The 19,940-nt window shown below is 49.5% G+C and overlaps 3 protein-coding genes across 3 annotated transcripts in view; 1 reads left to right on the forward strand and 2 right to left on the reverse strand.

The window, feature by feature from the left end:
• The window catches only part of LOC135828794 (dynein axonemal intermediate chain 3-like), a 29,946-nt gene extending 20,156 nt beyond the window's left edge, over positions 1 to 9,790 (forward strand). The window contains exons 19-25 of the mRNA XM_065341230.1: positions 5,225 to 5,297; positions 5,729 to 5,786; positions 5,928 to 6,001; positions 7,044 to 7,144; positions 7,707 to 7,829; positions 8,394 to 8,447; positions 9,027 to 9,790. Of these exons, the coding sequence (XP_065197302.1) occupies positions 5,225 to 5,297; positions 5,729 to 5,786; positions 5,928 to 6,001; positions 7,044 to 7,144; positions 7,707 to 7,829; positions 8,394 to 8,447; positions 9,027 to 9,107 (564 nt within the window). The 3' untranslated portion in view covers positions 9,108 to 9,790. The remainder of the gene's footprint in view (positions 1 to 5,224; positions 5,298 to 5,728; positions 5,787 to 5,927; positions 6,002 to 7,043; positions 7,145 to 7,706; positions 7,830 to 8,393; positions 8,448 to 9,026) is intronic.
• Positions 103 to 2,904, reverse strand: LOC135806729 (uncharacterized). The gene is made up of 2 exons (XM_065320955.1): positions 971 to 2,904; positions 103 to 912 (listed from the first exon to the last, which is right to left on the reverse strand). Exon 1 carries the CDS (start codon positions 2,902 to 2,904, stop codon positions 1,768 to 1,770), a length of 1,137 nt encoding a protein of 378 aa, XP_065177027.1. The 3' UTR covers positions 103 to 912; positions 971 to 1,767.
• Positions 9,791 to 11,773: 1,983 nt separating the features above from the next.
• LOC135828804 (mitogen-activated protein kinase kinase kinase 21-like) lies at positions 11,774 to 19,006 on the reverse strand. The gene is made up of 6 exons (XM_065341238.1): positions 18,143 to 19,006; positions 16,975 to 17,176; positions 16,036 to 16,184; positions 15,187 to 15,359; positions 13,966 to 14,106; positions 11,774 to 13,578 (listed from the first exon to the last, which is right to left on the reverse strand). Exons 1-6 carry the CDS (start codon positions 18,780 to 18,782, stop codon positions 13,252 to 13,254), a joined length of 1,632 nt encoding a protein of 543 aa, XP_065197310.1. The 5' UTR covers positions 18,783 to 19,006; the 3' UTR covers positions 11,774 to 13,251.
• Between the last annotated feature and the right edge of the window lie 934 nt (positions 19,007 to 19,940).

Genomic DNA, 19,940 nt, shown 5'->3' on the forward strand with positions numbered 1-19,940 from the left:
CTGCTGCGCTGTCACTGTTATCACTCAGAAGCAGCACGGACATCCTTCTCGTAGTTTGAGATGCATGCATATCATTCAGTTAGGGTGCTAAGGGTTTTGTTAACGCATGCTCCGTACGCGGAGGCATACACGACCCACACACAGACACAGCAGTAGTTGGTTGGCACCACAGGGTAACTGGGCGAAGGAGCTGGCAGTGTGTAACCATGGAGGCGGCCGACCCGACAGAGGCGGGGACCGAGAGTGAGACCGAAATGGCGGCTGACCTGCCAAGGGCAGTAACCGAATAGAGTGATTCGGAGTGAGACCGAAATGGCGGCTGACCTGCCAAGGGCAGTAACCGAATAGAGTGATTCGGGAGAGTAGAGAGAATGCTGCCAGCTACTGAGAGTTCAGTGCCCAATCCCTGCTTGTTTTTGTTTAGCAGAGTGAGTTTGGAAGACGAATGAGGTTAGTAGTATAAGCGGGGTGCTACAGAATGAGAATTGTAACACAATGAAGTCGGTGTGGGTGGGTGGGTGAAAACACGGAGCAAGAGTCATGCGAGCCAATGCAACTAACAAAGAGAGCCAGGCACGAAGGCTGCTGAAGGGTGTACGTATGCAAAGCGAGCTGCTGGGAGAGTTTGCGCATGCGCACAACGGCGCATCCGTGAGCTGGCGCGAACACGCGCGTGATAGACATCAGCATACAGTGAAAACATTACGTCACCGCGTTAACATACTTTAGCTACGCAAAACTTGCATTAACGCATGCTCCGTACGCGGAGGCATACACGACCCACACACAGACACAGCAGTAGTTGGTTGGCACCACAGGGTAACTGGGCGAAGGAGCTGGCAGTGTGTAACCATGGAGGCGGCCGACCCGACAGAGGCGGGGACCGAGAGTGAGACCGAAATGGCGGCTGACCTGCCAAGGGCAGTAACCGAATAGAGTGATTCGGAGTGAGACCGAAATGGCGGCTGACCTGCCAAGGGCAGTAACCGAATAGAGTGATTCGGGAGAGTAGAGAGAATGCTGCCAGCTACTGAGAGTTCAGTGCCCAAGCTAGTTACCCTGGTGGGCCAACCAAATAAGTCAGTGCTCAGAAATAACGCGAGCATTGAACGAGGAGTATAGCAGGAGCTGCTAGCAGTCAAGAAATCTAGGTACCGATAGCGGTACTGAGAGTTGGTATGTATACCAGAGGAGACATTCGTCAAGGTGCAGCGCTACTGGTCAGTCACTCACTGTGGCTAGCTTCTCTGATACTAGCCGCACCTCGGATGGCTCAACACGGATATAGCGCAGCACGGCGTCGCTGCGCCATCGCCCCATATGGCGGATCACGTGCTCTGGTACGCCTGCGATAGCTGCAGACGTGGCTGCTCCGATCCGGAATGAGTGGCTGGCATAGCTGGACGGATCTGTAATCCCACAAAGCGGTAGGAGGGTCCGCACCTCCCTCGTGACGTCCGCTCGTGTCAGAGGCTGGCCATTGTGGTAGACGAGCAGCTGATCTCTAGGAGATTGGGACTCTGCCGACACTGCCGTCAGGTACCGCACCATCGCCGTAACCGGGCAGCTGATGACATCGGTACAGCCGCCCACGTGGACTACCGTGCCCCTACCGTCCGGGTCCGTCTTTGATTGCAGCAGCGTGATGGTGATACGAAATGATTGTTGGTCCAGGGCCACGTTGCCAAACGTCAACGAGGTGAGCTCACACCACAGCGCAGGAAGCCATAAAAGGCCAGGGTGAAGGCGCACTGCAGCATTGCCTGGTCAACTGAGTGCCGCATGGAGGAAACTTGGAGGCGTTGGCAGAGTTGCCGGAGGATGGGTGTTGTGATAGGCAAACGAGGGCGGCCAGGTCCCGACGAACGGGCTATGCCTCTTAACACTCGTGACAGCAGGGACGTTGGCTGATTCGGGTACTCGAGGCCCATTTCGACATGTAAGTTCCAGATGGCTGACATATATGTGCGAACCGAGGCCGGCCGCAGTGTGCGCATGAGGAGGGCTGCGTAGTAGCACAGTGGAACGTCGCTTCCAGGCAGGGCCACAACGCCATGCTGCTGACAGAAATCCAGGTACCGCCGCTCTGAAGCTGAGTATGTCTTCCTGGATGACGGTGCTATTGCCAGAGAGAACCTTGTGCTTTGGAAGGTTGCTTGTTGCACGGTCAAGGTCGTACAGGCGCCTCAGGAAGGTACGACCGACAGGAATAGCCCGGGCCGCGAACGAGAGATTGCCCAACACGGAGGCGAGTTCGCGCCGGGACGCCATGCCTGATTGAAGGAGGCCGTTGACTTTGCCGAGATACGCCCCATGTTTGGCGGACGGTAACCGGATCTCAAACGTCAGCGAATCCAGCTCCAGGCCGAGGAAGGTGAGACATGTGGATGGGCCTTCGACTTTCTCAGAGGCCACCGGTATCTGCAAATAGCGGAGCATGTCTAAGATATGTGAGCGATGATGTTCCGCAACGGGCAGGTGGGGCGGACTAACGTTCAGAAAGTCGTCCAGGTAGGGGAGTAATTGGCTTAGGTGGCATGCATCCTCGAGAATAAACTGGACTGCTGTGGCGAATTTATCGAATATGTATGGTGCAGAACGCAATCCAAATGGTAGCACTTTGTCATGATAGAATTGTCCCTGCCAGAAGATGCCCAGAAAAGGCCAGTCACAGGGGGCAACAGGACAGAGACGGAATGCATTCCTGTCGACCTTCGTCAAAAGAGCGCCACACCCTGCCTGCATGATCAGAGAGATAGCTGTATCGACAGTTTCGTACTGCAGGCTGAATTCATCCCGAGATATACCGTCATTCACACTCGAGCCGGCAGGGGGCGAGAGGTCGTGGATGATACGCAGTTTGTCATCAGACTTCGGGATAGCACCCAAACCAGAAATATGCATGTGAGGGAATGGCGGAGATGCAAATGGGCCCGCAGTTTCTCCGCGGTCACAACAGTTAAGCAGATGAGTAGTAACCTCAGCAGGGCAAGCACAAGCCGAAGAGTGATTAGGAGACATAACAGAAGATGCAATGGGGCGAAAGCTGCCAATACGAAAGCCATACTGCATGCCTTGTGAACCATAAGAGCGAAAGACTGCATTTGGATGAGGAGAGGGAAGATTGATAAAGCGCTGAACATGAACAGGCGTGCTAGTGGGCACCTGTAAAGCAGCGTCACCACTGGGGTGAGAGTTATTTCTTGGTCGAGTCACCAGACTTGGAGCATTGGCGTGCGGGGTGACGGCCGCGGCACTGGATGCAGACGTGTGCTCTGGAGCAGGGGGAGAGCAAGCAGCTGCCGAAGTTGAAATTACGACAGATGGCTTTGCCGTCAAAGCCAGGCTGGTGCGAGAACTGGCTCCCCGTAGGCGCTGTTGGGGCTGGGAGCCCCCCACGAAAGGGGCAGCTGCTGGGCTGACTTGGATGGACCATGGAGCAACGCTGGCACGGAGGCCGCCCGCGGCCCGTGAGACAAGACTGCCACAGGTTCGGGTCAATGACGGACCAGGAATAGCGGTGAGGGAGGGACGCCGTGGCCATACGGAATTTGCGGTCGTAGGACAGCCAGGCATCATTGTGGAACCGGACGTTGGCATCGACAATGATGGCCTGATACGCCCAGAGATCACCTGCCAGCTGTGGTGAGGCGTCGGCCAGCACCCTCGAGTATGTGGTGAACGCTTCCACCCATGTGGCAAGATCATAGATGTGTCGTTTGGCGGGTTGCCGGTGGGAAGATTTGGGGACGAGCTGCACAGATCGGCCCGCGCCCACGTCGAGTTGCATCACATCATGATCCCCCTCGAAGCCCAGGGATTCAGGCAGCAAATCGCTTAATTCTGTGAACTCACCTCGCACAATCCGGTCTCGAAGGCGAGGCGGCACCACGGGGAGGTCTCCAGATGACGGCCACTGTTGTGTCGGGTGGCTGGCGGCCGGTACTGATACTGGTAAAACCGGCGCTGCAGTGGCGATTGATCCGGCAGCACAAAGCGAGGCCCCGCTGAACGTCGGAACATGAGCGAGTCCCGAGTTTACGCCAGTTCCTGGGCCGGCGAGTTGGGCTGCGCCAGCCTGCTCCAGCAGGGTAACCTTGTCGGCCAGAGGCTGAATAGCAACAGCCACGGCGGCGGAGATCTGGCTCGCCAGCGTGGGCTGGGGTGGGTGGCCGGCCGGCATTGACTGAGACGGAGGCACTTGGCCAGGTAGAGCCGAAGCACGAGGAGCACGAGGCGGCGCGAGGTTCTGGGCCGGGGCTCTGGCCTGGGTGGTTCCAGGAGCAGGGGAGGATGTTGCTCTAGCGTAGGGGCTAGAAGATGACCTGGCGGACCTGCGCGACATCTCTTGCCTCAGCGTGGGAAAATTTGAGAAAATTTGAGTAAACCACTCCGCGGATACAGCACTCAGAATTCCAGCCCGCCCAGGGGCTGGACACCACAACTAGGCAACAAGAGACCGAAACGACGATGTCACCTTGTACAAGGAAGTCTGAACAGAACTGAAGAACTCCGGAGTTTGAAAACACGGAGCAAGAGTCATGCGAGCCAATGCAACTAACAAAGAGAGCCAGGCACGAAGGCTGCTGAAGGGTGTACGTATGCAAAGCGAGCTGCTGGGAGAGTTTGCGCATGCGCACAACGGCGCATCCGTGAGCTGGCGCGAACACGCGCGTGATAGACATCAGCATACAGTGAAAACATTACGTCACCGCGTTAACATACTTTAGCTACGCAAAACTTGCACAAATACTGTAGAAAAAGAAAATAATGTGGAGCATACCATGTGAGTGTTGTGACATTCTGTGGGGATGCACGTGTGCATAGCGCAATTGGCATTTAATGTAGGCGTGTTGCACCTTTGGATGCAGGTCTTCATGCATTCCTAATCCACGCCGTGTGTGTTTCTGGGCACACACGGGTGTGCATGTGTACATATGTCTGTGATCACAATGTGTGTGTGTATGTATGCTACATTGAAGTGTGTGTAGGCCCATTGCGCAATGATGTAGTTTGTACGGTCAGCAGTCAACACAGTCAACACAGTCAACACAGTCAACACCCCACACGGCCACCCGGGCCTGGTTGTGTGGGGGTGTTGAACAGTGCATTGCTGATCTCAGCGTACTCACATGCATTATTCATGCATCTGACCATATTTGACAATGCGCAAGGGCCTCACATATAATATATTGCAATGCTGCTGGTGCGTTGTTCTGTGAAGGCCGGGCCCCTGATGCACAGTGCACCGTATGAGTGTTGCCTGACTGTCGGAAAGTGGAGTCCAACTCGGCCAGGTCAGCAATATCTTGTGCACCCCTTCGCTGAGTTAGAGCACATGTAACGTGTATGTAGCGTTTTCAAATTTGCGCAAGTGCAACAGACCAACACTACCAGCACTTTTTAAGGTTCTAATATTGTTTAGATCAAGGCGAGTCTCGTCATCCAGGAGACGGCCAATCAGCAACGTTCCCATCAAGATCCTTGTCAGAGTTTTAAGCCAGCTTAATCATAATGTTACGATTCTGATGGACATGCAATGAGCAAGTTGATATGATGTTCACATGACGCTTTTCAACTACAATACAATACAGTGTGTGTGCGGATCAGTCCAAGTCCTTTAGTGTTGTACTTGTAGGGCTAGCGCAGTCCCGTATTGAACTGTCTACTGAATGCTGCAACGTGTGGATGTGTCCTGTGTGACTTGTTTGTCACGGTCTTCGTGCAGGTGTGTTCTTCATCGGCAAGGCGAACGGTACAGTGGAAATCTGGGACCTCTTGGACAAGTAAGCTGCCCGCCTGTGCCCCAAAGGGCGTTTGATGCTGTCGGTGTACGTGATCTTTGTTGGTGGGGTTTTGCTGCCTGCGACTGAGCTGGTGTTGTGTGCTAATATGTCAGTGTATGTTTCCGTTGCACTTCCCTGCAGATCACACATACCAACTCTCTCCCAGAATATCTCAGCGCTGGGGATCACCACACTGGTTCCGCATATCCAGAAAGGTAGGAGACACACACATTACATACGGCATACATTGCTGCTACAGTGAGATTTCTTCATAGCATTGGGACATTGTACAAATGCTCCTGCTGCTGCTGCTGCTGACTACTGGTTTAGCTTAGTACCGGTCCAGACCATTGGGTTTCTGCACTTTCTGGACTTGTTCATCAGTGGAGGTAGTAGGTCCACCAATTACAGGGGCGCATCCTTTGCACGATCAAGCTCAACCTACAGGATTTATCAGGTTTGGCATGAACAAATGCTGTCGGATTCCAGTTCTTGCTGGTTTTCCTTCTCTTTTAGTCGGTAGATGTACATGTACATGCACTTCCACCAGTTCATGTTGCTGAGAAGCGAATTAATTGACACTCGGTCATGCCATCGGAAGTTTGCTTTTCCGGTGCAATGCCGCAGAACAGTAGACCAGCCCGTGAACTGTGACTCTCCTGAAAATATGTGTATATGTGTGTATGTGTGTGTGTATCCGTGTTAGTCCATGTGTGTGTGTGTGTGTGTGTGTGTGTGTGTGTGTGTGTGTGTGTGTGTGTGTGTGTGTGTGTGTATGTGTGTGTGTGTGTGTGTCCGTGTGGTGTAGACCAGGTATGCATTGGTGGTCGATTCACATGGCTTCGCCAGTTGTGTGGATTAGACAGTTATCTGGCGCAAGTCTTGATCTGTCTCATTCAGATCTTGTTCGCTATCGTTGCTATAAGAGAAAATCTGTGGGTGCACATCCAGTGCATTTGTAGATTTGCGTGCTTCTCTTATGACAGGCGTATACATGGTACATGGTGTGTCCGTGTGTGCGTGTATGTCCATGCGTGTATATGTGTGTGTACATGTGCACGTGTGTGCCTGTGTGTGTGTACATGTGTGTGTGTGTGGGGGGGGGGGTGCATGTGTGTGCATGTGCATGTGTGTGCCTGTGTGTGTGTGTGTGCATGTGTAAGTGTGTAAGTGTGTATGCTGTATGCTAGTGGCGGTTGTTTTGCCTTGTGAAGCCCATAGCCATCGTGTCAATCTATGTGCTCATGCCATGCACAGGTCGTAAGAAACAGCAGGTCTTGCTTGCAATTGGAGACCGCAGTGGCACATTACACGTCACCCAGCTGCCATGGTCACTAGCCCACTGTTCTCCGTCTGAGGTACAGCAACTTACACTGAGTGTTCCACTTTTCAAACGCCTTAAGGTGGCTGGGGCGGTACAACTTTTTAGGGGTCATTTTGATCACATTTTGACTGCATTTTTGAGTTTATCGGCAAGGTGGAGATGAAATTTGAAAATGTTTTCTGGTGAATCTCTGGAGAAGAGCCTTCTCTAGCCTCCTATAGTTTTACTTTTACTTTGGACAAAATTTGAAAAAGTTTTATGAAAGGTCCGTGAAAAAATAACACGAACCTTTCATAAAACAATTTCAAATTTTGTCCAAAAGTAAAAATAAAACTATAGGAAGCTAGAGAAGGCTATTCTCCAGAGATTCACCAGAAAACATTTTCAAATTTCATCTCTGCCTTGCCGATAAACTCAAAAATGCAGTCAAAATTTTCCCAAAAAGGTTGTACCGCCCCAGCCACCTTAATTTTGTACAGCCAATTGCCGTTGCATTCACAGTCGCTGACAGTCGTTTTTTTGCGAAGCACTCCGATTGTGTTCTGCACTTGACCGGCCATTGGTTGCTTTCTTGCTATGCACGTGCTTTCCTGCAGCGGACATCAGCGCAGGCTTTCTTTGAGCGTGAAGTTGAAAGGCTGACGTACATGCAGGGCCTACTGGGGAAGAATGCCGCTGTGAAGAAGACACGGCTGGAAGAGGAGGAGGCCATCAAATCGGTGCGTACCAGTATCAGTTGTGTGCCACCATTCTCTACATCCTGATATTCTACATTTGAAGAAGAGCTCACTACATGTGCAGTAAGACCAGCCCAAACCGGACGCCCTTGGTGCAGTGGACTCTGTCCTGATATGACAGGATTCCGCTTGATCCAGGGTGCACGTTTGATCCACAGCACGTCGGTGCTTGAAAATGTGTCCGGTCAACTTGATTCAGGATTCCTCTAGGGCCGTGACAGGGTCCGGCAAATGCAGGTTCTTACTGTAGTGCTAACAGACATGTGAACACCTTAGGGACTGTCCCTATTACAGAAGCGTCCTCCTTTGGATGTCCAAATGTACAGGTTTGCATCTCCTGCATGCACTTCTGAAAGATGCCCTCAATTCCCAGATGTCCTTTAGGACAGGTTCTGACGTACATTCAATACCTGTAGTGACAGAATTCTCGAAAGTGGGCCGTATTGTGAAAGTATAGCTTTATCGCTTCAGCTACATCGATGCCAATCTCTCTTACCAAACTAGATAGAATTGACTTGCTTCCTTCCTTCCCTCTTTGCTTCCCAGGCATCTAGACCAGACTCAGAGCCAACGACTGAGCGGAGAGCAAGATTGAAACAGGTAAATTCAAATATATGCGACATTTCGGTGCACAACTTCCTGTCGTGATCATGGCAAATATTTGGATTGCACACACGCTATCCTCTGCTCTACGTAGTACGAAGCGTGCCTGAAACATGTGATGCGAGTTTTCACCGTCGGAGACCCTCATATGCAGAGTTGCATACTCTCGGGAACTTATTTACTCTTGCTGATACGAGGTATGTTCTGCGGGGGATGCTCTCAAAGCCATACAACATTCAGTACATCTTATGAAATGTGCCAAAAGAGGCGGACTGTGCAGATACAAAAGAGGCAGACTGTGCAGATACAAAAGAGGCGGATTGTGCAGATACAAAAGCCTCAAACTGCTCATGCACGTACTCCGTGGTGCACCCCTCGATTTTTCGTGCTAGCTGCTTTCCAATGTTCGGAATATACACCACTGTCCTTGACTTGGCAAATTCGCATGTGCAATCTGATAGCTCTACTATTAAAGGAAGTTCCAGTAAAGCCTGAGCCCTATGATGCAACGCTATGTACCATTATCATGATGCCAGTACACAAGTGCCAACGGCTACTCTGTTCTGTTTGTGGTAGGAATACAAGGAATACCTGGCATTTGAACACAAGCTGCTAGTCCAGCTGGGTGTGGTCCAGGAGGCGAAGACTGACGATTGAGTGCTTCGGCAACGCTGCGTAGCTCCATGACCGGATAGTGTTCTATGCCTCTCAGTACCTACTGCATGCTGACTGCTTAGCCGCGTCAACAAGACTCTGGCCTGCATACGGTCACTGTGTCGACATGTTGCTCTCGGCCGTCAAGGCTGGTGTGCTACTCACGGTTATGGAGCAGCATGGCCGTGACACAGGGCACTACAGCATGGCCGTGACACAGGGCACTACAGCGTATCCTCATGGAGCAGCATGGCCGTGACACAGGGCACTACAGCGTATCCTCATCACTGACCACCACACACCCCGACCGCTGCTGCACTTCTTTGCTGAAGTTGTGAAGTACCGTCGACTGACTGCTGATTGATTATTCTATTTCAGGTATGCGCGGCAATGTTGTAACTAATGAGTGAACTGAATGACGTATCCCTGAGAAACGGCTGTTTCTGTTTCTCAGGCTTACTCTACACTGTATAAGCACTTGAGAACGGGCATTGGCTAACCACATCACAGTCCGTTAGAACTTAGAAATCAGCTGTTGTGAGCGTGTGCTGAGCAGTGATGCACTGGCCCATGCTAGTACGTAGGTGACTATGTGCAGCATTTTATCACAAGCGCTGCACTGGTCACTGCATGCTTGATGGTGATGCATGCTCACAAAATGTGAATTGAATAGAAATGGCAAATTACCTGGTCTTGATGTTCATTTAGAACATAGGATATTCTCCCGGTCAACGGTGCAAGTCTAATTACAGTAGAGTCGCGCGCCCACGGACGTTGTTTCCAAGGGGTTAGCCTGGCACGTTCTTATTAATGTTTTCAGCAATCGGGCAGCGTTCTTATAGCACGTTCTTAGCCGAGAACAATCCGCACCGGATCAGTATGTGTCCTACAAGCTGCCGGAAAACCAATACCGCCGTTCTTAATTTTAGGCTGTGGAGTTTTTAGTATTTCAGGCTGGACGTCCTTCAGCTCCACGTTCTTCAGCGTGCGCCTACTGTACTCAAAAGTAAGCCATGAATAAGCGAAATATGTCCATATCTCTTAGAGAAGATATCCTATCGTTTGGGTAGAGTAGAGTGGTTTGTGCACGATTATCTTTTTTGGTAAATATATCAGTATTGAGATATGAGCGGGCCGCACAGTGCAAATGAATGTATAGATAATGACTTCACATACAGTGGTAGTAAGTCAACAATAAAATTAAACCTCATGAACATGACTGCTGGAACTCCCACATATGTGTGTACATGCAGTGAGTCATGTACACGATAAAGAGGTTCCGGGGTACGATTTTCCGTGCCAAAATCCGTATGGGCGCTACGGATTTTTCGAGGTGTGCTCCATACGATTTTCCGGCACGGAGAATCCGTGTGGAGCTGGCTTTCACACAAACCATGTTTCGTATAGAGATTTTGCGTCACCTTGTATCACGTATATGGCGCCATGAAAGGTTGTACCGTGCGAAATAAAAGCTATACTCATGACAACAGCGTACTCAAATGAGTGGTGGGTTAGCGTGTGCGCTAAGCCCTGTTAACGAACGTGGAACCTCTACCGCTCATACTTAGTCTGATGATCATGCATCTGATTATGATGTCATTGCTATACATGCGCAGCGTGCGTGCCACTATAATTTCCTCAGTCACAGTGTCAGTACAACTCTTGTCAATATACCTATACCGGGTGAGGGCAATCTATCTCCGCAGCTGGCTCATTTCAATCACTACCGGTCGCAGCTCCTGCCCACGGCAGGCCGACCGTCTCTCGTTCACACTCTGTGCTCCAGGTCACAGCTTCTGCGCAGAGCAGGCCGACCTGTCTTTCTCATGCACGCCAGCTGCTCCGCCCAATATCCCTGATATGCCAACCAAAAGCAATGTGTTCTGAGCCGGGTGCATGCCTGTATGTAGAAAGTGCGTTAACGTGCATCTTGCTAAAGGTCGAACCCAAATCTCGGTATTTTCCCCTTACGGTTATACAGTCAGACCTCGCTTAACCGCACACATCCGTTTTCCACAAAAATATCCGGATAGGCGAGGGAACCGGATAACATCTTGCAAGATAATTTTGAGGTTGCAAATAGGGAAAAGTGAAACAACCAACGTAGGACAACGAAGAGAATCAGGCAGCTGATAATCTCTTTCACTTTTCAAGAAGTACATGTATGATTCAATCTGCGGAATTTGCCTTCCAAGATCTACTGCCAAGCTCATTAGAGACCGTATGGGCATAGATTGCAGTACATACAGTACAGTTACTGGAACTAAAAAATAAAATATTTCGGCCGGGAGGGCGAAAAATCGGGGCGGGCGCGGACGATAAACAATCAATTTTCTTTACTTGGCCTAATATTCGCGTTTATAACTTATGCTCTTCTCGCAAAATTAGCAAACATTTAAAAATACACCGCAACATTGGGCAGTTTACAGTACATGTATTCAAATTGCAACACTTGAGAGACTGGAGGCGAAAAAAAGTTAGGTGAGATCTACAGGGGATCGAACCCCGGGCTCAAGTCAGTCAAGTGCTTCGATTTGAAAAACATTCGACGTGGGAGGGATGATTCTCCCGGAGTTGTGCACTCTGGTTTATCCACTCTTGACTGCACACTACAATGGACGGTACTGCACACCGGCAGTACCAATGAACACAAGGCTCCACCGATCGTGTCTGTACTTTGAAATAATTATTACAAAGGCGTGATTCAAACCACTTTATAGTGCATATAGGCTAGAGCGTGTTGTGTTGTGATGGTTGATAGATACGTGGAGAGAATGTGGCAAGAGAAACCAGCTTATGCATGGTAACTTAGCAACATGATAATACAAGTGATCGTGAAACTGGTGTTAACGGAATTGAAAATCTACATTTAGTGAACTATATTGTGCTCAAAGTGCTAGGTGAGGATTTTAAGCTACGCCATGGTGTATGGTGAACTTTTGAAAAACAAAATAATAAAGTTAAGAGAGAACATGTGTATCTGTGGGGTATAGACAAAATCTAAAAGAGACCAGAAACTAGAGACTACTAGTACTGCTGCTGCAACGGCAGCAGCAGCAGCAGCAGCATGACAAGCACTTGTTGTCGCGGGGGATGTACCGGGGACGAAAGGAAGAGCCCGGACAATGACAGAACCGGCATGTGCAGGAGCAGCAGCAGTGCTTGGGGACGTTGCTCAGAAACACGGACACGGAACCGAGGTGGATAATAGGGGGGGGGATACAATATGATGGAAGTGTCATGGTCAGCGGAAGAGCAGGTGGACACAGTCATTTGTAGGGATTAAAAGAACACAAAACACCACTAGACATACAAGGATAAGATGAGATTGTAAGTCAACTACAATGCTAGGCATCCAAAAATACATACACAGACGCTGTCTTTAAAGGCGGCTGCTGTCGGATAAAATAGTAATAATGGTGACGAGGACGAAAGATTAAAATTCAGGAGTAGTTACGGGGCGAGGATCACAAAGTCAAAAACCCTATGTATAGCCGCAAGCTGGTACGGTGAGACCATGGATTGACTAACATGCCCTAGTTACAGTTAGTAACAATAGATTATGGATAATATTTTTGACATAGAGCTGTTACGAAATTATGGAAGATATAACAAGGATAACGTATAATACTTAGTTTTGTTGACGACCCAGGAGCTGAGAAGAGATTATTACAAGGCAACGGTCGTCATGGATGCAAACGCCTTAGAGCCGGCGCGATAGGTTTGGTGAGTTTCCTTCGAATCAACTTGCAGGCCGATTGGCAAGGGACGAGTCGGCTGGATAATTCCAATATAAACTGTGGACGTTGGGTGGCAAGTCTGTCCAGGCTAGGAGTGACGACCAGTCCCCAAGTAGAAACTGACCTTCAGGCGCACGGGGCCCCTTCTCAAGCTGGCAGTAAACAATGTAACCATGGCCAGGTGTTGAACGTGTCACTCGCCGTGCCGCATCGAATACACACACACATTCTGGCAGCTGAGCCTCAGCGAATGCAAATCCTAAGCTGCAGAAGGGAGCCGACATCCGGGGACAGAGCAGTGGTCCACCGAAGAATACAAAAAAGCACGACTAAGGGAAAGTGTACGTTGTATAAATAAGATTGGTTGTGCAGCTAGAGCAAGGGAGGAAACAGGAGCAGAGCGTAGGTCATACTGGGAGACCGGACTCAAACCTGGAAAAATATTCGAAATCCGAGAAGATGTCAGACCCGACACCGATGCTCGTTGGTGTTTGAGGGGCAGATGATGAGGACTCGAATCCATCGTCAAAACTCATCGCATCATCATCATTAGAGGACAGAGAGTCGATCAGAGGTAGCGCCATGTTATCAGAACTACTTGTGCTGCGATTGTCCAGCTGCAAAAGAGGAGTGCGCGCGCTAAGACGCCTGAAGAACTGAATGAAAGCACTCCTCCTGCCAGCGGCTGAAGCGGGACGGGATTGGTCGGCTTGTTGCTCCGTTTGTTCCTTCTCCTGTGCATAGTTTATAGATATGAATTGAGAGACATCACTGTCAAGACTATTGTAACACAATCATGTCCTGACAGCAAAATTGCTCATGCTCACAACAGTGAAACTGTTCCTTTACCTATAGCAGCAGCAGAAACTGCTGTGAAATGAGAGGCAAAAAGCAAAAAGAAATCCAGGAGGCCAGAAGAAAACCAGGAGCTTACATACAGGAGAAAACTGACAAGGTGCTACGAGCAACACGACCCTACGCATGCTTGGGACCTAACGCTGTTGGTACAGTGAAACATCTTGGATTTAGCAGGTAGGGAGCAACACACGATTCCCCCAAGTATCGCCAAAGTGGCACCAACCTCTTCTTGGATTAAGCACACACACATGAAATGCACTCACCATCATTCCAAGCTCAATCTCTCTTCCAAGCAGAATATTCTCACGCCGCCGGAGTGCCTGCTCCCTCTTGCGGATATCAGAGCGAAGCGCAGCCTGCTGTGCTTCCCCGAGCCTAATCTCTTCCTCGCGAGATCGCAGTACCTACAAACAACACCGCAACACCAGCAGCAGCAGGCAGTGAACAAAGACAAGAAAACAAGTTCATGCAAGAAAGAGGCAATGTTGCTTGGAAGAAATTAAAGGGGCACTCCGGGAATTTTTTCGGTGGTGTGTTCTCTTCATGGGGGCCTTTTATGGTCCCCAAGGAATGGGGAATCGCGAAAACTAGACCCAAAAAGTCGATATATGAAGCCAGGGAGGGCCAAGTTTGTCTCCACTTTTGATGGTTTTGATGACGTCACGTGTGATTAGTATTCAAATTCTCTGCATTTGAAGATCATAGTTGTTTGAATTTTCTGGTGATGAAGAACGATGTTTGGTCAACATTCCCAAGCTTCACAACTGCGACCATACTCTAAGGAACCTGAAGGACCTCCTGAGGTGCCCCTGGTAGAAGCGCAGCCTGATGAGGGCCAGGAAATTGGAGCGGGACGACTTCACTGGTCGACAAGGAAATAACGAGTGGTGTTCCTGCCAGAAATGTGGGGTGATGCAGAGGGCAGTCGATTACCTTCGCTGTCGAGAGAGCGCTGCAGCTGTTAGCATTGACAGCCCTTTGACATGCGTTACACATCAGTTCTGACCATATGCCTCACGGCGTATAGAGAATTTCGGGATCCTCGTACTCGGACCAGTGAAGTCGTCCGCTCCAATCTCCTGGCCCTCATCAGGCTGCGCTTCTACCAAGGGCACCTCAGGGGGTGCTTCAGGTTCCTTAGAGCATGTCCGCAGTTGTGAAGCTTGGGAATGTTGACCAAACATCGTTATTCATCACCAGAAAATTCAAACAACTAAGATCTTCAAATGCAGAGAATCTGAATACTAATCACACGTGACATCATCAAAACCATCAAAAGAGGAGACAAACTTGGCCCTCCCTGGCTTCATATATCGACTTTTTGGGTCTAGTTTTCGCGATTCCCCATTCCTTGGGGGCCATATAAGGCCACCATGAAGAGAACACACCGCCGAAAAAATTCCCGGAGTGCCCCTTTAAGCAAAGGCCACACTATTGCTTTACTCTGAAAACAGTTACAGACACATGCTAAACTGTATAATTACCTGCTCTTTCTGACGAAGCTCATCGAAGAGTTTTGAGATTTCACGCCTCCAGTCTAGCTGGGCGCGGGTGAACGGTTCTTGCTCCAGCGGGACAAAATCAGGTTGAATGGCTAAAAGGCGATCACGGATGACAGGAAAGGCTGGCCGCTCGTTGGGATTGTACCGCCAGCAGTCTGCATGGAGAGAAAAGAGAAATTGCATACAGTACACATGTAGCAGGTTATGCAAGAGAGCACAACAGTGTCGGGTACCGAGTTAAATCTAAATTACTAGTACATAGTAGAAGGGACATGAAACGAGATTAGCTATTCACTTTGGATATAATCATAATGCACACAGGGGAATATGCAATGGGTCGTCAGTGCATGCAGGCAAAGACAAGGGCTACAGGGCACCATTTCCAAGACTTCAACAACCAGCATGCTTGTTACAGGTCTGACACGCCACACGAACCATGTTCATCTGCACTGTACAGTCAAACCTCTTCAGGACCAACACCAAGGAACCAATGGTACAGTCAAACGTCTTTAGGACCAACATCAAGGAACCAATGGTATTTGTTTGCAAGAACGGGACTTCTTCTTATCCATACTATATACCCAGTGAATACACAGTGATTTATCCAATGGAGTGACGAATATTAGTTCTTTAAGCAAACATTTGTCTTATCAGTGTTATTCCTAACGAGGTTTCACTGCATTTGTTTGCAATAACGGGACTTCTTTTTATCCATAACGTTACTATATACCCAGTGAATACCCAGTGATTTATCCAATAGATATAAATACTAGTTTTTCTGAAGCAAAGGCTGGCCTTATCAGTGCTCTTTTCAACCAGGTTTCACTGTACCTTCAATCAAACTGCGTAGCTTGGCCGGGCAAGTGGCAGGAATCGGAAGCTGCAGTTGCTGTGTGGAAATGCCGTACGCAACCGCCCACTTGTTGATGCCGTGGTAGGGTACCTCACTCGTCAGTAACTCCCACAGGACCACGCCAAAACTGAACAACAGGAAAGTGAAATGGGAAATATCAAAACCATGCAGACTGAAGAAGGGGAAAAGCAAGGGATTGCAGAGCACTGGACCAGACAATGCAATGTGATGATAAGATAGCGTATATCCGGCCAGTTCTACATAGCATGAGATTACACTGAGCAACTCGTATCTCTCTTATCCGGACCTCGAAGTTACGGGCACCTCGGTCTACCGGGCACTCTGTGGGCTTTAGTGGAAACAGTATTACAGTCAGACCTCGCTTATCCGGTCCTCGTTTATCCGGATCCCTCGCCATCCGGAAGAAAATAGTTGGTTACACATGTACAGCATATGCCATGCTTGCATACAGTATGTGTGTTCGATTATCCGGTTCCCTCGCCTATCCGGATATTTTTGTGGAAAACGGATGTGTGCGGTTATGCGAGGTCTGACTGTACTCCTATTAGGAAATTAGAGGCCACATGCCTCATACTGCTCTTTTCTCTCCGAAACTCAACACTTGCAAGCCAGATACGAAAGAAAGAAAAAATCATTAGTCACACCACCGGGACTCGAACCAGGGACACACTCCTTTGCCATTTTTTGTGGAAATGCATCAAAACGTACGTGATTCCGAGTGACAGACAATTCCAAATTACGGGCAGTAGATGGAGGTCCCGGACCGCCCGGACAAGAGAGCTATGAGCGTATAGTGCATGGTACAAGACACTTCTGGACGCAACAATTGCACACAGTTCAGTTAGTGTGTGCATGTTCTACATAATGTATGACCTCAGGCTTGCCAGGCACCTCACCTCCACGTATCTGATGCACAAGTAAACAATGACCGGCGTATGGACTCCGGTGCCAGCCAGGGGAAAGTCCCCATGCAGGACGTGGCATGAGATGCACAGTCAACATTGGACGGCGCTCCAGCAAGGCCGAAATCACCAATCTTCACGGGATTGTTCACCAGCGTGGTCGGATCATCAAGGTTGACCTGGCGAGATAGTAGAACTGCATCACAAAACAGACGCACAATTGTAATCAAACCAAGTGCAACTAGACCATTCGAGAAGCACACTATCCAATATGTTGACCCATTGTCTCTGACACCCAGTGGACACTGAGGCTTCACAATGCTACTATACTAATGGGGGCATGCAATGCCCTGTAGACCACGCACGCACGCACACACACACACACATGTGCATGCGTGCACACACACACACACACACACACACACACACACACACATTGGTAACAATGTGAGGCGCTCTAGTGCGCTGAATGAAGCATGACCTTGTGAGATAGTCAACACCGGACGCCATGTAGCCACTGCCCTATATGGACACTGGGCGGTATGCTTGAGCTTTTTCAAGGACACCTTTCCCGCCCCGGCGATCACCCCGAGATTGTGGTGAACAGGTCGCATGTCAAAATACAGTGAAAAGTATATGACATGTGTCAGGTTCGTCTCCACCAGCGCTTGGCGCGATTCTTAAGCTTGTTCTTTTTCGCCCAAGCCATGGAAGGGTTTCCTGGCAACTGCTCTGACTTAACACGAGTGTCGGACATCAAGTGGAGCGCCATTCTACTGCTTCTTTCACCTCCACGCATCCATTCCCATACAAAGTGAACTTGAACTGGGCTTCACCTGTTCACCAGCGATTCAAAAAAATTCAAAAATTTCTCGCACATGACCCCAAAAAGTGACCGCTGGTACAACCTTGAAAAAGTTAAAGTTAGCTCTATACCGGTACAGTCGTCCCTCTTTTTAATCCAGCATTTTATACAACCAGCACATTTTCAGTAACCAAAATGTTCTCTTCGTGCACATTGCAGCAGCGAATCAGATGTATTAATCTAGCAACCTCTCTAATTCAGCCTAATCCAGCATTTCTGTAGGACAAGTGTTGCCGCATTATGAAGGGGCCACTGTACATGTATGTGTATATTGCATGCCAACAGAGACCTACTCACCATTGGCCGATTTCAAGTCCTTGTGTACTACAGGCCCACCTCGAACAGAATGGTGCAGATAACACATTCCCTCCGCTATCTGTTGTGCCCAAGTCAGCAACGTGGACGGAAGTAATTCTCCTTGCTTCGACAACAGCGCGGACAGCGGTCCGCCGGAGCAGTACTCCATGACCAGAGACACGCCAGACACTGTGTCCGCCATGCCGATGAACTCCACGATGTTGGGATGACGAAGGCGAGAGCAAACCCTGGCTTCACGCCAAAGAGGCGTGTTAGCTGAATTTGCCGAAGCATGAAGGTCTTGGGGGTGATGGCATGTCTTCACTGCCACCGGCTTATCTATCAAATAGGCTTGGTACACAGACCCGAATCCACCACTTCCAAGTTGCGTTGCTCCAGCTGTGATGTCGAAGTTCGGCCGCTCCCCGTCAAAGCCCAGAGAAATACCCTCGTCCAAAGTTGTTTCCTCGGCCAGCCGAGGACAAGCTGCTTTCCTCTCCAGTTCGGATGTAAGTTGGAGGCCATCGATGATTGGTATCGTTTTCGTCCAGCACTCACTCATATTTCCTTGGATGAAAGCCGCCTGCGGCACACCGTCGGGTGTGAAATTTCTTGCACAGCAAGAGTGAAAAGAATCCATTATGAAAATAAAAATTACAAACCAGGTATGGCCATAACCTACATCCGGTGTAGCTTGAAAGAAAGTTTGGTAGACTGGAAGCAGAAGATGGTTGAAGGTTACGAGATAGAGGTGTGCTAACTCCTACACGACCTCCTTCCTTCTTCCTCCACCACAAATGCCCCAGGGCCTGCTGGAAGAGCACACTACCTGTGCGGCTTGGTGACTGTGAGTGGCACTTCAGCGCCAGGCATGGGGCATCGAAGGGGAGTATAACGGCACAGTCTTGCATGCTGGGTTGGCACGAGGTCCCCGCAAGAAACTTTTCGATGGCGTCACGATGTACGATGGCGCTAGCTGTTGTGCACTGCGTACAGGAGTAAGCACTTTTGTACCAAATCCAGTACCCGTACCCGTAGGCAACTGTTTGCAAGACTTTGAAGAGTGCAAACGCCGCAAATGCGTCCCAGTCATACCGTACCGGTAATTATGCAGGGCTATAATTAAATGTAGGGGCCGGGCCTATGCGCATGTAATGGCCTTTCCCTGCATGCAATGCACATCTTGCCTTGTGTGTGAACAAAAGCTGACAGGATCGCTTTTCTAAATAATGCAGGTGTGGTGGCAATGCGTAGCGTCAAGAGTCCATAACCCCTGGGGGTTATGAACTCTTGGTAGCGTGCTAAATACAAGAAGCGTGCATTTAGAAAAGCGATCCTGTCAGCTTTTCTATTATTGTGTTCATATATAGGGAGGTCGAACACTCCACACTTGTCCCTGTCGTTCTCTCAACGACCGATGGTATGGGAAAATGTGCCAATGCCCGCTCAACGGACAATGTTTTATACAGACGAACTCATTTACATGGCGGAAGTTCACGTGGATTCCGACAGCACCCCACCAAAAATCTACCATGGGCTGTCCGAGATTGCGAGAACACATAATTCAAGCAGCACCTAAACAACCATATGTGCACAATACCTCGTTCCGTCACAAAAAGTATGAGAAAAGCACAGTGACACGGCTGTCGAGATACGTTTGGGAGTTGAAGCAGTCGAACAAGGCCTCAGGCAGGATCTACTGGTCGATCCGATGCAGGGCGGGTCCCTACACAAATACCACCAAGGTGTGACCTGTGTCTAACTAACTAACAGAGAAGCTATACATCAGCAATGCAGA

The sequence above is a fragment of the Sycon ciliatum genome, chromosome 1, assembly GCF_964019385.1.
Source record: "Sycon ciliatum chromosome 1, ocSycCili1.1, whole genome shotgun sequence".
NCBI lineage: Eukaryota > Metazoa > Porifera > Calcarea > Leucosolenida > Sycettidae > Sycon > Sycon ciliatum.